The sequence below is a fragment of the Abrus precatorius genome, unplaced genomic scaffold, assembly GCF_003935025.1.
Source record: "Abrus precatorius isolate BTA unplaced genomic scaffold, Abrus_2018 Scaffold2, whole genome shotgun sequence".
In the NCBI taxonomy this organism is placed as follows: domain Eukaryota; kingdom Viridiplantae; phylum Streptophyta; class Magnoliopsida; order Fabales; family Fabaceae; genus Abrus; species Abrus precatorius.
The window spans coordinates 7,817,954-7,832,382 of NW_020874362.1; the positions used below are offsets into that span (position 1 = coordinate 7,817,954).

The 14,429-nt window shown below is 35.6% G+C and overlaps 1 protein-coding gene and 1 non-coding gene across 2 annotated transcripts; both read left to right on the plus strand.

The window, feature by feature from the left end:
* The first annotated feature begins 2,036 nt into the window (after positions 1-2,036).
* On the plus strand, positions 2,037-2,143 carry LOC113860487. The gene has a single exon (XR_003503938.1). It is a non-coding gene; the product is annotated as a small nucleolar RNA R71 (small nucleolar RNA).
* A 5,278-nt stretch (positions 2,144-7,421) lies between these two features.
* On the plus strand, positions 7,422-8,147 carry LOC113859391. The gene has a single exon (XM_027492180.1). The coding sequence runs from the start codon at positions 7,422-7,424 to the stop codon at positions 8,145-8,147; it is 726 nt and encodes a 241-aa protein (XP_027347981.1).
* Positions 8,148-14,429: the final 6,282 nt, after the last annotated feature.

The following is a 14,429-nucleotide window of genomic DNA, read 5'->3' on the forward strand; positions in this document are numbered from 1 at the left end:
GTTGCCTCCTAGGAGCGCTTGACTAACGTAACAAGCCTGATGTTTCTGTTAAATCATGGTGGGAAGAAGGCATGAGTCTTAGAGGTCACTCCTTTGATATGTAATTGTCTCCCCAACAGCTTTGCCTCCCCAACACCTATTACATCAGAAAAATTATTCATAAGATGGGGATTAGAATAAAGAGAAGAAAATTTAAGCTCTAAATTAGGAGACTTATTAATGGATAATTTAAGCTTTTGTCTTTTCTTCTTCTTATATTGCTTCCTCCTTGACCTTCTTCTTGTGGTTCCATGCTTCACAAAAATTAGGGGAGGAGAAGTAACATCCACAGTGCTCACAAAGTGACAGGACTCTTGGCTAGAAGGGTACTTGAAAGAATTGAAAACTTGAAATACAACTTCCTTATCATCCAGCCTTAGTGTGAGCTTCTCTTCTTGTATGTCTATGATGGCCCTTGCATTGGCCAAGAACAGTCTCCCTAGAATGATGGGGACATCATTATCTTCCTCCGTGTCAAGCACCACAAAGTTAGCCAGAAATATAAACTCCCTAACTTTTACAAGTACATTCTCTATTATGCCTTTGAGGTATGTGATTGACCTATCTGCCAGCTGAAGTGACATGGAGATCAGCATAGGTTTATGCATTTCAAGCTTTCTGAAAATAGAATAAGGCATAAGATTAATACTTGTTCCTAAATCACATAAAACCTTATCAATATGAGTTTTTCCAATCATGCAGTGAATAGTAAAACTCTCTGGGTCCTTAAGCTTAGGTGGAAGCTTTTTAAGGACTATAGTTGAACACTCATGGGTGAGCTTCACAGTTTCATGTGCTCTCAACTTTTTCTTATTAATCAAAATCTCTTTAAAAAATTTAGCATATTTAGACATTTTGGAGATAGCATCAATTAAAGGCATATTGTTGTGCACTTTGCTCAATAAGTCTAAGAACTTGTGGAACTCTTCATCATAAGGAGGGTGACCTTGCAACTGTTGTGAGAAAGGTATCTTAGGCTTATAGGGCCTGATTTGAACAAGGGTCTCTTCCTTTTCTACTTTTCAGGCTCTTCGCTTGAAGCACAATCTTGCTCATAGTGATGCACGGCCGTGCTTTGATCATTGTCACGGGCATGCTTGTATAAGCACGGTCGTGCTTCTATTGTAGCATGGGCGTGCTTATTAGTAAGCATGGGTGTGCATGTAGAATCAGGATAGGCATGCTCTTCAATAAGCATGGGTGTGCATATGCCTCTGTTCTGCGATTCTTGTAATTTCTTTCTCATTCTAAGGGTGATGGCATTGTATTGCTCCCTTGGATTAGGTTCAGGTTGAGATGGCAGTGTTCCATCACTCTTTGACTCAGAAGGTTCGTAATTTGCTCTAATTGTGCACTCATCTTAGAAGAGTTAGCCTGTAAAATTTGCTCAGATTTGACCTTTGTGAACTTCTTATCAGCTCTTTAACATGTTGGTCCAATTTGGATTCAAGCTCTGTCATACTTTTATAGAGTATTGCACATATTGCATCATCTATTCTTGAAAGTTGGACTGAGATCTAGGGGTTTCTTTCCCTTCTGGTCTTGCTCCTTGATTTTGCATATGGGTAGGGTGATAAATACTTGAATTTTGACTTCCAAAGTCATTCCTCCAAGAGTTAGAAGGATTACTCCTTCATCCTGAATTGTGATTGCCCATGAAATTTGTCTCTTCTTGCTTAAATTTTGGACTTGCAGGAGCTTTTACAGGTTGATCTTGAGCCTTCAGTAAAGATTCTAGTTGTTTTGCAAGGGTTGCCATTTGATTCATTAGTGAGCTGTTGCTCTCTTCTTGGTAGACCGGGGCGATCTCTTTCCTCTTGATATCATAAGAGTCAGCAGTGTGCTACTGAAAACTAGAAGATGCCATCTCATCTATTAGCTTATATGAATCATCTGGATCTTTTCTTATGAGGGACCCTCCTCCTGCGGCATCAATTGTAACCCTGGTAATGATTGATAGGCCACTATAAAAGATCTGTACTTCTCTCCATATTGGAAAATCATGATGAGGACATCTCCTTGAAAGTTCCCCAAACCGCTCCCATACCTCGAATAAGGATTCTGCTTCATATTGTTGGAAACAACATATTTCTGTCATAAGCTTAGAGGACTTTGATGGAGGAAAATACTTTCCAAAGAATTGTTGAGTGAGATCCTCCCAAGTTATGATGGAATTGGCTAGAAGTAAGGAAAACCATGCATTCACCTTTTCAGATACCAAAAAGGGGAAAAGGCGGAGTCGAATAGCATCGTTTAAGACTCCACTATATTTGATGGTATCAGTCAATCGTAGGAACTTTGTCAGATAGAGATTGAGGTCTTTGTTAGGCATGCCTCCAAATTGTATAGAGTTTTGGACCATAGTTATGAGTGTTGGTTTAAGTTCAAAATTGTTAGCCTTCACATTAGGGGCCGCGATGCTTCCAAGGGTGCCTCTTTCAGTAAGTGTCACGTAATCTTGAATCAATCTTATTCCTTCTGCCAATCTCAGGATCAAATAAACAAGATATAGAGCACTTAGAACGAGTGAGCATACATTAAAAGAAATTATAAAATAAAATAAAAATAAAAATAAAAACAAAAATGCTAAAAAAATTAAAAATAGACAACAAAATTAAAATAAAGCAAAACACAAATTGCTCAAATCAATTAAATTCGAGATTTTCTTAATATTAAAAAAATAATCCCCAGCAACGGCACCAAAAATTTATTCGGAGGACAAGTGTACCCATCGAGAAGTAATAAAGGATTCTTAAATTAAGTTTATGAAATATTGTCCCACAAGAATTGATTTCTAATTACTAAGAATTTCCTAATTCAATTATTTAAGCTCCGAAGATACGAGATTAATTAAAATAAGAATTTATAAAATCAATTATAAAACTAAGAGCAATGAATACAATACACGTCTTGGTTAAACTTATCAGAGAGGAACTTAGGGCATATGAGTTTTCTCATTCAATCCTTTATATTATTTTTCTGTTTTACTCTAAATCCGATTTCCTTGTAATTACTAATCATTCATACGAATACTATTAATATCCAATGGTCATGTAATATTAATATTCTTTTCTCTAAATTAACATCTCCAATGGTCATGCAAGATATCAATTTTAAGAAAGCTTAAGGAACCTATGAACTTGATAATTTAATAACGATTAAAAGAGAAAGATTGGTTTGGTCCACCTAATCCTTTTGTCTCATTTTACCCTATAGATCTATTAATTAACTAAGATACGGTCACCTGACAATATAATTAATTAGGATTAAGAGAGAAGCGCAATAGAATAAAATCTAATCACAAAACAGAAATTAAATTTAGATTCAAACATCAAAATCCCATAAATTCATGAACGATAGTTCCCATAGCCCTAGTTATGGACTTAGTTACTCATCCTGAAGAAAAGAACTAAAACAATCATAAACAAAGCTATAGAGAAAAATAAACTAGAATGAGATGAGTTCTCAGTCTTCAAGTACGGTCGCTCGAAGCTCCAAGTCTCGCCAAGAACATGCCAAAGATCCACGAGGTGAAAAGGTGTAATAAAGATCAAAATCCAAGAAAAAAACGGTCCCCTTACAATGTCTGAGGTCTCCCTTTTAATAGGGTTTGAAAACCCTAAAGACTCTTCATAATTGGGCTTTCCATATATGAGCACGAACGTGCAAGGCCTTAAGTATGACCGTGCATGGGCTCAAAGTACCCCCCATGCTTGTTGAAAGAGTTTGGGCGTGCTAACTGCTGTGAAGATTTAATTTTCTATCAATTTGGGCCTAAAACGCACCCAAAGTCTACTTGCGGCATCTTTATACCAAACTGCATAATTAATATATAAATTAGTGTAAACCCCAAATAAAGTAAAGGTCAAATATGAATATATAGGCTGTAAAATATGGTATAATTACAGACTTATCAACAGTAAAGATAGGAACTTGATTGAGGCTTTAAAAGATGTTAATAATAATTAGAAATATGATTCCCTAAAGCTGGAAAATATGATTGTTGATTATTTTAAGTCCCTTTATCATGATCCTAATCCTGCTCGGTCCTTTCTTCATACCTCTTCATCCATTCCTCCATTTAGAGACTTAGATAGGGAGAGAATGTAGGCTGTTGTTAGCATCCAAGAGGTTAAATCTGCTTTATTCAGTATAGAGAACTTTAATCTCTTGACCCGGATATGCTTCATGCTCTCATCTTAAAAATCAATGGAATTATCTTTCCCTTTTTATTTGTAAATTTGTGTTAGATGTGTTTAGTAATCATAAAATTATTGGTGATGTTAACAATACAGCTATAACTCTAATTATAAGTGTTAAATGGGACAGTCCTAATTAATTTAGCCCTAACCCACGTAGGCCAAGACCGACAGGTCCATTCACCAAAAAGTCCATAAGACCCAAAAGCCCGTGGGATTAAATGGGCTAAGACTAACCCATTGGCTAACTAATTTTAAAAAATTATTAAATATAAAATTTCTTAATATGTTATTTTATAATTTTATTTGAGTATTAATCATAAAATTTGTCATGTTTTAATCTTTTTATACTATTATATTTTATTTATTTATTTTTATTTATCACATGTTTAATAAATATTTTTAAAGTAACAATAGAGATACAAAATTATTCACAAAAAATAATATTAATTAAATTTATTAAGTCATTTAGTATCAAATTATCAAAATGTTCAAAATAATTTATTTAAATAAAATTTAATGTGCTAAAAAATATAAATATAATATTATCATCGTTAAAATCATAGACATGTGATACTTAATATTACCAAATTCATGAATGCAGAAAAGTAATTTATGAACTTAGTAAAAATTAATGAATGTTTAAAATTTTAAAATTTGACTTATCTTAATTTAATATAATTTATTTTTAAAGTAAAATAATTTGATTAGATAGAATTGATAAAAATATAATTTTTAAAATATGTTTTTATATTTAAATATAATTTTAAATAAAATAATTTAATAAAAATAATAAACAAACACATGTATCTTTTATTAAAAATATTTATTAATTATTCTATAAAAAATTTGTTTATTTATTTATTTTTATAAAATTATTTTAAGAAAATCACGTATTCAATGAATATTTTTAAAGTTACAATAAAAACACAAAATTGACAATAAAATAAATAACATTAGCTAAATTTGTTAAGTCATATATTATGAAAATACTTGAAATAATTTATTTAAATAAAATTTAATGTGTTAAAAAAAAATACAATATTCTCATCATAAAAATTGTAGACAAATGATACTTAATATTGCAATATTCATTGATGTAAAAAAGTAATTTGTAAACTTAGCAAAAATTATAAAATTTTTGTAATTTTAAATTTTGGTTAATCTTAGATTGATAAAAAAATTTATTTTTAAAATTTATTTTTATTAAATTTAAATAAAATATTAATAAAAATGATAAATAACACGTGTCTTTTATTTAAAAAAATAGTATAATATTTATTAATTACTTTTTAAAAAGTGTGGGCTAACTCACTTTTGACCCTAACCCTAGCCTATATTTTGTTTATATATTAGGGCTTAGGGCCAGAGTAAGCCCACTATGTATGGGGATTAAAAAAACTAGGGCTGTAGAGTAAGTTGTATAAAGGGACTTGTGTGCTTGGGGCCAAATTGACACCTCTAACTCTAATTCCCAAATCTACTAATTCTGAGTATGTTAATCATTTTCAAGCTATTTCTCTTTGTAATGTCAGCTATAAGATTGTTACCAAGCTTATAGCCATAGAATTAAGGATTCCTTGCCCATCTTAATTTCAGAAAATCAGACTAGTTTTGTACTTAGAAGGCAAGGGATAGATAACTCCCTTATTCTCCAAAAGCTTGTTCATTCTTTTTGTAACACCTTAAATTTAATTTCTAAAATAAATAAATTTAAGGTGTTATAATAATAGTATCAGAGCAGACCTCTCTCCCAGTACGATGTGGTTTGAGGACGAACCAAGCAGAAGTTGGTGGGCATGGACATCTAGGCGCTAGGCGAGGGCAAGGAGTGATCATCGGTGCATTGTAGCACAGACAATGAACTGCTCCTGTTAGGCTTCCAGGCGAGGAGTGATTGCCGGTGCAATATGGCATAGACAAGGAGTAGCTCCTGGCAGACTTCTGGCAGTAAGGGACACATGAATAAATCAAACTTACACTGGAATGAGAGGGATCGAGAGACTATGTATACAATTAAGGATAGCTTAAAGGAATTGATTAGGATTACATATACCAACAAAATGCATTTACTTTTTGGTGGCCTATCACTTAAGAACTCCAAAGTTAAGTGTGCTTAACTTGGAAAAATTATGGGATGGGTTACCTTCTGGAAGTTCTCAAGAAGTGTGTGAGTGAGCACAAAGCATACTGAAAAGTCTTATGCTAATTTGTGGGGACAGTCATTAATTCTGAATAAGTTGTCGAGCTATTACAATAATGGTATTAGAGCAACCAAGATGCGGAGCCAGCTGAATATTGAGGGCTACCTGCCTTTACTAGTCACAACCTTCCAAAGTTTGAAGAGAAGTTTGACCCTGAAGGAGCCTAAAGGTAGGTGGCGGATGTGGAGAAGATCTTCCATACAATGGAGTGCAGGGAAGAGCACAAAGTAACCTATGCCACCTACATGCTATGTGGAGAGGCAGAAGACTAGTAGAGGTTTACCAGTCAAACTTTGCCACATTTGCCAGTCAAACTTTGCCACAAGAAAGTGGCTATATTCAGTGGGAGGCATTCAAGGCAAGCTTCCTAGGAAACTATTTTCCCCGGGACCTGAAGAAGCAGAAAGCCAGAGAGTTTCTTGATTTGAAACAAGGAAATATGACAGTGGGAGAATATGCGACGAAGTTTCAAGAGTTGATAAAATATTGGCCTCATTATCAGCATGAAGATGGAAATGAGGACTTGTGTGCTTAGTTTGAGCATGGGCTAAGGCCAGAAATATAAGTTGCAGACAGTGTATTCCAGCTGACCGACTTGCCCACTCTGGTAAGCAAGTGTAGAATCTTTGAAGCCAACTCAAAAAGCAAGACTGTGGACACTAGAGGGAGTGGTCCAATGAGGCAAGATAAAAGACCCTTTAGGTTTTGGAAGGGACCTACATATTTGAGCTTCAGCCACTCACAGTCTAGAGGAACTTCAATGCAGGAGAGGAGCAGTGGTAGTGGCTCAGGTTCTGGCTCTTTTAGAGGGCCAATCAAGTGTTTCAGGTGTAGAGGACCACATATGCTAAGAGATTGCCTATAGCCACATACTAACTATGGCAACTAGGAGAAGTTTGGGCATACTACTAATGTGTGCTGGGTTGCTAAGAAGAGTGGCAGTATGAATATAACTCAGAGGCTTGAGTTGAGAGGGCACATGGGGCCGAGCACGGGACCGAAGCCGAACATTCCTAGAAGTGTCCTTGCCATGAGTGGGACAGAGGCTTCACAATCTAAAGAGCTGATTCGAGATAAATGTGTAATTAAGGGCAAATTATTGGATGTGCTATTTGACTCGAGTGCTACGCACTCATTTATTTCCATGGATTGTATGAAGTGTTTGAATTTGTATATGACGGAATTGTCGTGCAATGTTGTGGTGATTACCTCTACGGTTAAGCTGGCTGTGACCTCTTGGGTGTGTCTCGGATGTTTTGTGATGGTGCATGGAAGGGACTTCAAGGTAGACTTAATCTGTTTGCCCCTCTCCCAATTAGACGTGATCTTGGGAATGGATTGGCTAGCTGCCAACCATGTGCTGCTAGACTACAGAGAAAAGTCATTAATTTTTGGCATGTCAATGTCAGAAATTCCAAGGCTTTTGAACCAAAATGTGTGGGAGAACACGGTGAATGTTAGGGTCTTTATGGTTATGTTCTCATTAGAGGTCGAAAGTAGAATGGAGCTGGAGTATATCCCAGTGGTGAGAGACATTTTGGAAGTCTTCCCTAAAGATGTTTCAGAATTGCCACCTGAGAGGGAGATAGAATTCATGATTGACCTCATTCCGAGAGCAAGCCTGATTTCTGTAGCACCATTTAGGATGTCACTAGTGGAGTTGGCAAAGGTTAAGAAGCAAGTGGAAGACTTATTACAGAAGTAATTTGTGAGACTGAGTGTGTCGCCATGGGGAGCACTAGTGCTCTTGGTGAAGAAGAAAGATGCGAGTATGAGGATATGTGAAGACTACAGGCAGTTGAACAAAGTAATGATAAAGAACAAGTATCCACTTATTAGAATGGATGATTTGATGGACTAGTTAAGGGGAGCAGTAGTATTTTCAAAAATTGATTGAGATCGGGGTACCATCAAATCAGGGTAAAGGATGAGGATGTACCCAAGACGGCATTCAGGACGCGTTATGGTCACTATGAGTACTTAGTGATGCCGTTTGGAGTGACCAATGCGCCTGCAGTGTTCATGGATTACATGAACATAATCTTCCACAAATTTTTAGATAAATTTGTGGTAGAGTTCATTGATGACATCCTAATTTATTTGAAGACTCAGGAAAAATATGTCAAGCATTGGAGGATTGTTTTGCAGATTTTAAGGGATAGGCAGTTGTACTCCAAGTTCTCCAAGTGTGAGTTTTGGCTGTCCCAGATTCAGTTTTTGGCGCACGTGGTGTCTAAAGATGGAATTATAGTAGACCCTACGAAGGTGGAAGCAGTCTCCCGATGGTCGAGACTGAAAAATGTTATGAAGATCCGCAGTTTTCTAGGACTAGCAGGCTATTATAGGAGGTTCATTAAGGGATTTTCTAAAATAGATTTACCTTTAATGAAGTTGACCTACAAGGGAAAAGAGTTCAAGTGGAGCAGAGGGTGCGAACCTAGTTTCCTAGAGCTGAAAATGAAGTTGACTTCAGCACTTGTGTTAGTTTTGCCTGACCTGGAGCAGAAGTTTGATGTGTATTGTGATGCGTCTCGACATGGACTTGGGTGTATTCTAATGTAAAATGGGTGAGTGGTTGCCTATGTCTCAAGACAATTACGCTCGCATAAAGTCAACTATCCGACGCATGATTTGGAATTAGCCGTGGTGGTATTTGTTCTTAAGATATGGAGGCATTACCTTTATGGAGTAAGGTTTGAAGTGTTCAGTAATCACAAGAGTTTGAAGTACTTATTTGATCAAAGAGAGTTGAACATGCGGCAGAGAAGGTGAATGAAATTCCTCACAGACTACATTTTCATGTTGTAAGTATTTGATCAAAGAGAGTTGAATATGTGATAGAGGAGGTGGATGGAATTCCTTAAGGACTACATTTTCCTGTTGTCTTACCATCTTGGCAAGGCAAATGTAGTGGCCAATGCTTTGAGTAGAAAGTCATTGCATGTGGCAGCTATGATGGTAAAGGAAATAGAATTGATTGAGAAGTTTCAGTACATGAATATGGCTATGGAGGTAAGGCCAAGGAGTTTATATCTCAGAGTAGCGACGATTCACAATGACTTCTTGGTATACGTTCGAGATTCTTAGCAGGGAGATGTGTTCCTCCGAGACATAATGTGACAAAATCGAGTTTAGGGATTAGGGTGATGAGAATGGGATAATTAAGTTCCAAAATCGAGTTTGTATTTCCCAAGTGGATGAGTTGAAGCAAATGATACTTGAGGAAGCGCATAAGAGCAAAATGAGTTTCCACCCCAGTGCGACCAAGATGTATCATAACCTTCGTAAGAATTTCTGGTGGAATGGGATGAAGAAGGATATGGCTAAGTATGTGTTAAGATGCTTGACCTGTTAGAAGGCGAAAGTGGAGCACCAACGTCCACCTGAACTGTTGCAATCCTTAGAGATCCCTGAGTGGAAGTAGGACAACATTTCTGTGGACCCAGATAATCATCGCCCGAATCAGCTCTAACTTCTGTGCCAGTAACTTGCTCGAAGGTCCATCAGGTCAGTCTTCCAAGATGGTCGTGATCATGACAGGTGAAAAGGTAAGTGAAGGCTGCTGAATTTCTAATCGTACCTCTATACATATATATACATAAAGTCTGGTGTATTCTATTCGTAGGAAAATCAAATGGGATACTACAAGAAAAATTCATTTCTATCATAACAAGAACCTTAGGTTCATCTTCTATAAGTACAACAAATTTAAAATAATTTACTCTCTGATACTCATTAAATACATAATTCAACCTAAAATGTATTAAACTATCTACTAGTCTAATCTTTCCCTGAGGCTTCGTCATCCTAATTTCCTGAAATTATTAGTAAGGATGAGTGTCTATTTTATCTCTTTGTAAACATTATCTCACAAAATCATAATTTATAATATAATTACAACATATCCATATTTACACTAATTTCACATAGCAAATATATTTAAACACACATCATTCACAATTTATTATCGATTATTCATTCTCTTATTTCAATACGCACTCCTAGTGCATTATGATCACAGATATCAATGCCCCTAGTATTTCTTGAGGTCTTACTCAATTAGGTAAATAGTCACTGGTTAACCCATGTACACAGATACAACATGTACAATAATCGGGCTCCTTAGCAAAGGCATAGTTAAGAGTCTAGTCAGGAAACGAGTGAGGCCATATGACATAGTCGCTCTCAAAAAGAGTGTGTGCACATACGCGAATGTCGCTCACCACCCTACATTTCCCTCATTTTTTTATCGTCTCCATACCCTATACCCCTAGTGTATCTCTGTAACTATTCATACTAGATCAAATCCAAATCCGACTCTTAGAGTCATTCTCAAAGTTATTCTCTTTCTCATTCTCAAGATCGTGCTTAATAAAGAACTTCCAGACTAATTTCATTCCACTCATATCCTCATGAATATAGGTACAATTTCAAACTTAATCATTTCATCTCATTCATACATACTCCATTCAATCACATAATAATTATTCAGCAAATTCAATCATCGTTCACATTAAGTACTCATCATATAATACGTATACACATACATTTCAACCACTTAATTCAAACAACCAAACAGTCCAAACAATCAAACAAACATCTTTTCACCCATTATTCATACAAAAGATATCCTATAAAATATTCATGTAACCGTGCTTTGTGAGCACAAAATAAATATTGTACTATAACGATAAAATAAAGCTCTCCTTACCTCGAAGGTGAGCTCAAAGAGAAATATTGAAAAGGATCAAGGTTCACGAATGGAAGTTCTCCTGAGTATCAAGAGATATCTATAAGAACAAAAACATGAAAACGATCAGAGAAATTCAAGTTTAATCCAAAGAAACTTACTTGAGATCGCTTAACTTCAATGTCCAAATTTGACTTTGAAGAGAAAACAAAGTTTCTGAGGCTTTAATCTAGGTAAAAGAAAAAGAGAGTTTAAAGAAAGCTTGAGAGAAGGACGTGAGTTTGAAACGGAATGAATTTCTCATGCGAGAAATCTCCTAAATACCCTCAGCCCTACACATTCTTGCTTAAGTGAGGGACAGCTCGCTTGAGCGACGACATCTCGCTAAAGCAACAGATTTGTCGCCTGAGCGAGATATGCAGACAGTGGTCTCGCCTACTATTTTCTGATATGCTCACTTGAGCGAAATGGTGTCCAGAGAGCATGTTATTTCTCCTATAATTCCTCACGTAAGCGACCCATCTTGCCTTAGCGAGATCACTTTTGCCTGAACGATGCTACATTTGAGCAACATTTATCCTATCTCTCTTGAGTGAGAATCATCTCACTTGAGCGAGATGCCTCTGCAACTTCATATTCATGCACGCTTAATCTCGCCTAGGCGAGATCTACCTCGCTTGAGCGAGATCTCCTAGACCAAAACTTCTCTAGAAATCCTCCAAACTTATATCTAAATGCATTATATTGCCACTTAACATTAAAAAAATATAATTTATTGAAAAATGAAATGAAGATGTTACAATACTCACCCTTACTAATATTTTTAGGTAATGAAGGTGAAGAGATAAAGATGTTTGACTCGTTCTAGGATCATAATCCAAGGGTATTGGAAGGAAGAGTACTTTGTAGGGATTGAGATAATTTGAAAATTTGTATTATTTTATCTAATTATATTTTATGTTGACCAAAGTTTGTAAATGATTTCAACGTCAGATTTTAAAACTTAAATTCTTAAGCAAATTTTGGTTGTAAAGAATATTTTGGAAATGTCCTTAGTGAAAACTCTAAATTTGTATGCATTCAATATAAATCAAATAAGTGGCTAGATGTAAACTTAAGTTTTATTAATTATCTTTAAAGTTTCATATCGTTCCCTTGGAAATCTTAAACATTTTGGAATTTTATGAAACTTTCATGAGAAGAAAGTGTAAGTTTTATTTTTGTGCAATTTCCAAGTCCATGAATAAGAACAAAATATTTTATTATTATTATTTATTTGCTATAAATTTATTTATTTTGAATGAAGAAATTGAGGATGTTACACGTTGCATATTGTGTAGTTCCTTCCAAACTACATCTTCGGGGTTGGTATGCTGCCATTAAATCAGCACCTTAGTAACAGGTCGATTGCCCTTTTTCTTTATTTGTTTGTCTAAAACCGTCAATGGTTATGGCTGCATCTCTCCTTCTTCATTGTATACACAAAGCTCTTGGGATACAGAATGAGTACCATGATGTTTCTTCAGCAATGACACTTGAAAACCATCATGTATTCGTGTACGCACAGGTAGCTCCAGTTTATAATCCACCTTGCCAACTCTCTCCAACAGCCTAAAAGAGCCATAATACCTTGCAACTAACTTGTGGAATGATGTATTTGCCAAACTCAATTGTTTATAAGGTTGTATCTTCAAATAGACGAGGTCTCCACATTGAAACTCCTTGTCTACCCACCTGAGATCAGCATACTATTTCATCCTTTCTTAGGTTTTGTGTAAGTTGTCTTGTAAAAGTTTGGCAATCTGCTCTCTTGTTCTCACAGTATAAGCAATTGCTTCGACTAATGAATCTTCCTGCATTGCAATATTTGGCATTGATGGAGGATAATCATATAAAGCTTCAAATGGTGACATCTTGATTGTTGTGTGGAATGTAGTGTTGTACCATAACTCTGCCGAAGAAAGATACTCTGTTCACTTCTTTGGTAGATCACCAGTTACACATCTTGAATATCCCTCTAAGGTTTTGTTTAGAGCTTCAGTTTTCCCATTTGTTTGAGGGTGGAAAGCAGTGGACCTCAACAACTTCACCTCATGTTGCTTCATCAACTTAGTCCAAAATGCACTCATAAAAATGCTATCTCTATCAAAAATTATCTCAGATGGCTAACCATGCAATTTAACAATAGTATCTAGAAATACTTGTCTTACTTTAGCTGCTCTAAAAGGATGAGCTAATGGTGTGAAAAGAGCATACTTTGTGAATCTGTCACAAACCACAAAGGTAACTATCATGCCATTAGACTTAGGAAGACCAACAATAAAATCCATCGAAATGGATTTCCAAGCTCTATCCAGAATAGAAAGTGGCTAAAGTTAGGTCATTTCTGACAAGTGATACATTCCTGTACCCATTTTTTGACTTCTTTATGCAATCCTTTTCAATAAAATTGATGTTTAATTCTTTTGTAAGTTAGGTCATCTCCTGAATGTCCACCTATCACAATGTTATGGAAATGGTGCATGATTCTTCTTTTTATATTCTGATCTACCCCAATTACCACTTTACCTTTTATTTTTAGAATTGTTTCATCAAATGTGTAGTGCTTGTATGATCCTTGATGCAACCTTACTTTATCTACTATCTTCTGCAATTTTGGATCTATTCTCCATGAGTCTTTGGCCTCCATTAGTAACTCAGATGTAACGTGGAAGATTGCAACTAAACTACCTCGTTGTTGCTATCTTGATAGTGCATTAGCTACCACATTGTCTTTGCCTTTTTTATATTCGATGATGAAGTCCTAACCCATAAGTTTCTCTAGTCCTCAATTCTGCATCAATGTTGTTAAAGGTTGCTCAAGTAAGTGTTTTAGTGCTTTCTGATCAATCTTTATTAGAAAATGTTGTCCAAGGAAATAATATTGCCATTTTTTAATCACAAATAATATAGCATAAAACTCCTTCTCATAAGCTGAAAGGAGTTGATACTTTGCACCCATGGCTTTGCTAATGTAGACTATTGGATGGCATTTATGAAGGAGCACGGTACCAATGCCCACACTTGAAGCATCTATTTTTATTGTGAAAGGTTGACCAAACTCTGGTAAAGCCAATACAGGAGCTGATGTTAAAGCTTCTTTTAACCTAGCAAATTCTATTTCTATCTCTTTATTCCATCTAAACTCTATGTCTTTTTGCAGTAATTTTGTCAACGGTTGAGCAATCTTTCCATAATTGTGTATAAACCTTCTATAATAGCCTGATAAGCCCAAAAAATCTCGTAATTCCTTGACTG